The 7,907-nt window shown below is 31.8% G+C and overlaps 1 protein-coding gene across 3 annotated transcripts; it reads left to right on the forward strand.

Annotated features, from left to right (window-relative positions):
• Window positions 1-2,447: 2,447 nt before the first annotated feature.
• Window positions 2,448-6,931, forward strand: LOC110018231 (probable protein S-acyltransferase 1). Of its 3 annotated transcripts, none has more exons than XM_020715492.1 (6): window positions 2,448-2,928; window positions 3,623-3,835; window positions 4,187-4,495; window positions 4,802-5,032; window positions 5,594-6,057; window positions 6,726-6,931. In XM_020715492.1, the coding sequence occupies exons 1-6, from the start codon at window positions 2,875-2,877 to the stop codon at window positions 6,730-6,732; spliced, it is 1,278 nt and encodes a 425-aa protein (XP_020571151.1). In that variant the 5' UTR covers window positions 2,448-2,874; the 3' UTR covers window positions 6,733-6,931. The 3 variants fall into 3 exon arrangements, with proteins under 3 accessions (XP_020571151.1, XP_020571152.1, XP_020571153.1); XM_020715493.1 differs by having other exon boundaries at window positions 6,729-6,931; XM_020715494.1 differs by lacking the exon at window positions 3,623-3,835.
• The last annotated feature ends 976 nt before the right edge of the window (window positions 6,932-7,907 follow it).

The raw sequence follows: 7,907 nt of genomic DNA on the forward strand, positions 1-7,907 counted from the left end.
ATGAGTCAAATCTTTAATATTGCATAAAAAATATCACTCACATTATTCATGCACGGGTTTATGAAAAAAATGTTCTAAATATAAAAAAATTAGGTGCCAGATATGTAAATATATGAATTATGTGGAATCTATGTAAATTTATCTTTATATTTATAGGGTGATCAGATATATTGAGCATGTATGTGCACGAAGCAATAATTAAGTGATAGTGCAGGGAGCCAGATATGAGGTGTGGGATGCACGACTATGGTAAAGAGCGGCATGCTAGAGGTGGAGAGGCCTTTAGACGGGTATTCCAGGATTGTGTACAACAATAGATATTTATCAATGAGCTAAATGTCACCTCTCAAAAGAGTCCTTATGGGTGGTGGGCAGCCCAAGACTTAAATACTGTTTTTCAGCCCTACACCTAGCCAATGTGAGACTATTTATCCGTGACATTCTCCTCCACCCAATCACGTGACGCCCTCGTCACGGATCGGCTCCACTGAGGGTCCCACTGGACCATGGAGAGTCCACACACCTGGCAGACAGTAGTCTGCTCTGATACCTCTTGTCACCTCCAAAAAGAGCCCTTATGGGTGGTGGGCAGCCCAGGACTTAAATACTACTTTTCGGCCCTACACCTAGCCAATGTGGGACTATTTGGGACTAGCCAATGTGGGACTATTTGTCCGTGACATAAAGCTAGTAAAATAATTTTTGAATTATTAAATACTATAATTTTTTTTTTGTATTTCAGAGAGTAGGGCTGTAAACGATGCTCAGGTTTTGTTGATTCTATTCAAAATTAATTGGTGTTTAAAATTTCTCGTAAACATTATTTTTGTTCATGCTCGACTAGAAATTGACTCGTTTAAATTAATTATATATATATACATATATCATTAAAGCTCGTGTGGTCATATAATTTATGTTATGTTATTTATATGACCACACGAGCTTTAATGATATATATAAATGATATATATAAATATGCAATAAATAAGATAACATAAATTATATGACCACACGAGCTTTAATGATATATGTATATATATATAATTATATATGAGCATTAAATAGTTACCGTGTCTGCTCCTGTCATATGTGCCCGTGCATGGGCACATGCGCATCTCTACGTATGTACGTGTATTTATACCATTTATATTAGAACAGACAAAATAAAAAAAATAAAAGTATAAAATAAAAAATGATTTAAAATACATTATTTAATTTATTTTACTATTAAACATAAATATAAATAAAATGAAAGGAACTTGATTTATTTCGATTGAATTTAATATATTTTTTTTTAATTTTATCTATAAATAGTGAATTATTGAGGAAAAAGATTACATCAAGACTCCTGATGTAGAACTACGTTCGAATTGGAATATCCGGCTGTGTTACAAGAATACTCCATCTGCGATATTTGCAAAAATTATGTTTTATTCGAGTATTATATGATGTTATTCTGTTATTTTGAGGTGTTATTGGAATATTCTCCTCTGTTACTTGATTTGAGGCCGTGTTATTCGGCATATTCCCCTCGTTATTTCAATTTTGACTACGTTATTGGAATAACACAGCCCCAAATCAAATGATGCCGGGGAATATTTCAATAACACTTCAGCCCCCAAATCAAGTAATGCGATGAAATATTTCAATAACTCTGAAAAATAATCGAATAACACCATATAATACTCGAATAACACTTTATTTTTACAAATAACACACATGAAATATTCCCATAATATAGCCGAATATTTCAATCCAAATGTAGCTCTATGTTAGGAGTCCTGATGTAATATTTTTCCAATTATTAGATACTCTAGAACTAAACCTACAACGACACTCACATCTCTTGAGAAAAAAAATATTAGGTAAGAAATTTACATGTATGTGAACTTCGGTACAATATAATTGTATTGGTTGTATTCATAAATACAACTCATGAATAAAGTCACTGAAACCTGTATGCATTCGTCGTCCCACATCAGAAAAAATATTACATAAGGAGTTCAGAGGTGCGTCCATACTCCAATGTAATTTTTACACATGTAAAATGCACGACCCACTGAAAATAATAAATAAATAAATAAGGGTCATAAAAATATAAAAAGAATAACACAATGAAATAGTCATAAATATTATCACAATAAAAACACAATCAATAATATCATAATACAATCACAATTCTATTACAATAAAACCACAATATCACTCAAATACAACAACAATAACACCAATACAATCACAATACGCCTCCAATAACACCACAATATCATCACAATAACACCATAATACAACCACAATACAATTATAATACCACCACAATACCCCCACAATACCACCGCAATAACACAATAATAAAAACACAATATGAACACCTTTTTCGTTTTTCTTTTATTATTTTCAGCGGGCCCCACATCGAGCCTCCCTAACATCTCCTTTAACCTCGACTTCAGCCGGCTCATTGACCAAGCCCGTCATGATCAGACGTCGAGTTCGTCCCTGCAAACGCCTCTAGAATCCATATTATTTATCTCCTCTAACCTCAAGCTAATCATCATTCACTGATTAGCTTTCGAACCTAATCAGCATATCAGAATCTCATCCCTTGCGCCGGTCACCGGCGAAGAAATCGTCGGATGCTGAAAATGTCGTGAAAGGTGTTTGTCGAAATGCACCAAAGAAGACAAAACTCCGTGTTCTCTTCCTCTGTTGCTATTTTCTCTACCAGTCTGGGTTTGATGTGAAGCCAAAGTGGGAAGAAAGAGCTCTGAAGAAACGAAGGGTGCTTTTCATCAGTAATCCATTCGGTGTTGTTGACGGCAGCAATTGGGCGCAGCTTCATTCTCCGTTCGTTTTACCTGCTTTGCGGTCGGAGAAATGGCGCCGAATCAAAAATCAAAGAGGCTTTATCAAGTTTGGAAGGGAAATAATGTTAGAACGATTTCCCTCATCTTCGTAATATATTGCTACTCTTTTGATTGCATTTGGTTGCCATTTGCTCAGTTTCCTTTGTCTTAATTTTGATTCCAATCTGATCGGATTTGATTTTCTTTGTTTCTCTAATTGGTGTTTTTTCTAACTTGAAATCCTTTGCAGTAAATGATTTTAGTGGTCTGGATCACATCAGAATGCATTAATTTGTTTAATTTTAAAGTTTGACTAGTTTTTTGTGCTAATTGAGTCTCCCAATGATGTTATGAAGACTTATTCATCAAACAAACAAAAATTTTGAGGTTCCAATTAACTGATTTCAGCTTTGATTTCTCAATCGCTAATTCTGTGAACAATCATATTGAAGAATGAAAAACTTAAAATCTTTTCTCTTCCATTTACTCTTAATCAACAACACATTTAGATCAACTCTCCTCCTTCCATTCTCTTCTCCACAGCTCAGTAGCTTCACATCTTCAAAAAAATCTTAATTTCATAGATGAAATATAGTTTAGCCATGGGTTGAAGGTCTTCTTTCTGCTTAAATATAGTTAAACAGCTTGTTTTTTCAATAAAGCCTATTTAATCTTCATTAATCGTATAGAAAATGGTTTAAAAAATATTACTGTAATGTAACTGGAAACCCCAATGAATTTCATGCAAATTTAAGACATTCTGGACTGCTTTTTTGCAGAGGTTCTTTTGTGGAGGAAGATGCATCTTTGGTCCAGATGTGGCTTCTTTATTTCTATCCATGTTTTTGATTGCTGCTCCTATTATAACATTTTGTTATCAAATAACTTCAAAGATTCGGAACCGCGAGAGGCTCCATGAAGATCTGATTGGTGATACTCACCAAGTGCTTGGGCTTCCAGTTCTAATTGTGACCTTAATCCTCGTGATTGCAGTGAGTGATGGTTTAGTTTCCTTTTCTCATAACGGATCATAACACTTTTTTATAGGAAAATTTACATATATAGCACACAATTGTAATGTATTTACATATCTCACACCTAAATTTTCATATTTACATACATCATGAAAGGGTGTATTTCACCTTTAAAAAGTGGTAATAGTGCTATTTTCGATGTGATATTAATGGTTTCAGTGTTATGTCTGTAAATATGAAAGCTTAGGTGTGGGCTTTGCAATTTCATAAGAAGAATTGTTTGCTTTGCATGTAAATGCCCCCCCTTTTTTAATGAAATGAAATTCTTTGTCACAATAAAATGAAATATTATTTTGGTTTATGATGCAGGATTTAACTTTCCTACTCCTGACCTCAAGTAGAGATCCGGGAATTGTACCAAGAAATGCTAATTCAATGGACTCATCCGAAGCATCAGACTTCAACACTCCTTCCATGGAATGGATCAACGGAAGAGCGTCACAAATGAGAATTGCTCGGACGAAAGATGTTATTGTAAATGGTTTTGCTATAAAAGTAAAATATTGTGACACTTGTTTGTTGTATCGCTCGCCCCGCACTTCTCATTGTTCGATATGCAACAACTGCGTTCAAAAGTTTGATCATCACTGCCCATGGGTTGGTCAGTGCATTGGACTGGTAAGTTCCCAAGTTCATCCTGGTTAATTATCAATAGCACAAAATTCTTATGTATTTACATATCTCACCCCAGAACTTTCATATTTACACACATAGTGCTCAAATCATTAATATCACCAAAAAAATGGCACTATTATAACTTTTTAAAAGTGACACACTTTTTAATGCATAGGTTTAATGCACCAATGTGTTATTTATATAAATATGATAGTTTAGGTGTGTGAGATATCTAAATACGTAAAAAATTGTATGCTACATATGTAAATTTCTATATTCTTCAATTTAACTAGTGTCTATTGTTTGCAGAGAAATTATCGATTCTTCTTCTTATTTATATGCACTTCAACATTCTTGTGCATATATGTTTTCACTCTATCTTTGATGAATATGCTTCAAGTGAGGAAGAATTATCACTCTTTTATAAAGCTGGTTGTGGGGGAGATAATTTCAGCTATATTAATGGTGTACTGTTTTTTGTCTGTCTGGTTTGTTGGTGGGTTGTCTGTCTTCCATCTATATCTGATCTGCACAAATCAGGTAATTACATGAAATTTTCTTTAAATGTGCAATGAAATAAAGTCATTTAACAGCCCATTTGATTGCTCAAAGTTAGAAAACATGTTTTCTAACACGGCAAATTTATTAGATACTTTCTTTTGGTTAGATTTAGTTAGAAATCAATTTAGATTTGTAACTCTGCAAACAAATTTAAAAGGGAATTTTACATACATACCGCGCAATTCTAATGTATTTACATATCTAACACCCGAAGTTTGATATTTACATTTATAATACTTTGGTGTCATAAACATTTGTATGAAAAGCTGTGTTTTGCTTTTAAAAATTTAGTAAAAGTGGTTTTATTGATGTGATATTAAAGATCTGCGTGTTATGTATGTAAATATAAATGTTTACGTGTTTGATATGTAAATACATAAGATTTGTGTGATATATATGTAAATGCCCCAATTTAGAAATAATCATAGATGTTGATACGCAAAATAAGCAAACAAAACCATCATTTTCTCTTTTTGTCAATATGTCATTCAACTTTACCTAATGATTATGTTTGTATTGATGAGTTTTTTATATTTGTAGACGACATATGAGAATTTTCGATACAACTATGACAATAAGGACAACCCATTCCACAATGGTATATTCAAAAACATCAAGGAGGTGTTCTTAAATATTCCGCCTTCGATGAACAAATTTCGAGCGAGGGTTCTCGATCAAGTCATCGAAAGTAGATCGTTTCCTCGAAATATGGGAATGGATACGGTAAGCTCTATGGAGAAGTTTGATATCGAATCAACCAGTGCACTCGAAGGAGGAATCAACTTAAGGATTCCTAGTGTGAGATGCAACAATGAAAATGAAGGAGCCATTATTAAACATAAAGGTGAGGCCTTGGATTCGACGGATTTAGCCAAGCTTCGAGACCATGATCGTCAAGAATCAATGGAATATAAAGAGGATTACAAAGGAGAGACTGAGACTGCAGTTGAATCTGTAATAGGCAGTGTGCCTGATGAAGATTTACATCAGCACCCCCACATGAGGTAACCCAAGTTATAAGTGAAAATTTATAAATATCAGTATTTTTTAAAAATTCATTTTGTGCTATATTCACTAATGATTTGATCAAGGAGGTAGTAGCAATGCAGCTTAATAAAAAGTTTAATATATATATATATATATATATATATGAATATAAATGAAGAAGAAAATGTTGGCCTATAACTTTGGTTGCTAGAGTTGGCATTTTAACGAGGGTTTGTTTGAGATCATTATTATTTTTAAAAACATATTTGTTTATTTTATTTTTTATGTTTATAAAAATAAATTAACTTATTTTTTAAAACATTCAAAATAAGTTTTAGTTATTTAGGAGTTTTTAAAAGTAATCATATTTTATTTTAACATATCAAATATATTTATTTAAAATCTAAATAAAATAAATAAAATAAAAGTAATCTTTAACATCACATCAAAAGAATCATTAATGCTAATTTCTTCAAGTAAATAGTATATTTCCATGCACAGATTTTAATGTGATTGTAGCACTAAAGTATCATACATGTAAAAATTAAACCTTTGGCATTAGACACATAAATACATAAGAAATGAATGGTATATATGCAAATTAATATATATAGATATATATATAGATATATAAACAGTTTTGCACTATCTGCTGCTTCTGAATCATTTGCTCCATTTCCTCCAGCAGATGAGACGGATTACTTCCAAGCTATTGGTTCAGAACTGTGAATTATGATGCAATATCCGAACTGATTGCATTCATTCTTCTGTTCAATTCCTCAATATTTTGATGCTCGGAGCTAATTTTTTCTTAATAGATATTAATCGCATTTAGTGTTTGGATTATGGTAATAATTAAGTAGATTTAGATCAATTAATATGGAGATAAATAGTCACACATGAAATTGCGATTTCTTTTTTCTTTTTGGTGTATATAAATGTAAACAATGTTTGATAGTTTAATGATATTATTTCACATTGCAAATTGCAACTTTGCTGTGCAATTAATATAATATCTCTTAATTATATAGAAAGCCTAAAATAAACTTCATTCCAGCGCAAATATCCTAAAGGCATTTACATACGAAAAATTATTACGTTCGGACTCCGGACGTAGAGATACATCCGGAGTTCAATGAATTACCTCTATGTGGAGCTGACAGGAAAAAAAAATAAAACTCGTTTTCTTGTGATCCGGCCTGATAAGACAGAGAAATATTCTTCCCGTATTATTCTACATTATTAAAGTGTTATTGTGGTGGTATTGATGTGTTATTGCGTTGTTATAACACCAGGAATATTTCCAGAAATCAATAATCCATGAATATCATCACAATAAAACATGAATAACACAGAATAACACCGGGGAATATTCCCTTTGCTAAAGCGATTTTTTTTATTATTTTTTTGTCACATTCACGTGGCGTGATTTTATTGGACTCCGGACGTAATATTTGTTCTTTACATACATACCATACCATCAGTCCTATGTAGTTACATATATAACTCCCAATATTTATTTTTTACATTTATGCCTTCTAAAATTTTCGGGTCATTACAAAGAGGACCACTATTTCATGTATAGTTGAGATTGCACAAATGTAAATATTGAAGTTTGGGTGTTAGAAATGTAAATATATAAGAATTGAGTGGGATGTTTGTTATTCCTTCTATTTTTAATTATATTTTCGCTTTAATTTTTAAAAATATTTTTAAAATTTAGATTGACTTATAGGAGAGTTTGATACAATTCACTTATTAATACAATAAAAATATAATTAATAATAAAATTAAAAATATTATTGATATAATAATATGTTACTATTAAATATATGATTAAATAAATTATAATTAACTTATATATATA

The sequence above is a fragment of the Phalaenopsis equestris genome, unplaced genomic scaffold, assembly GCF_001263595.1.
Source record: "Phalaenopsis equestris unplaced genomic scaffold, ASM126359v1 Scaffold000006, whole genome shotgun sequence".
In the NCBI taxonomy this organism is placed as follows: Eukaryota; Viridiplantae; Streptophyta; class Magnoliopsida; order Asparagales; family Orchidaceae; genus Phalaenopsis; species Phalaenopsis equestris.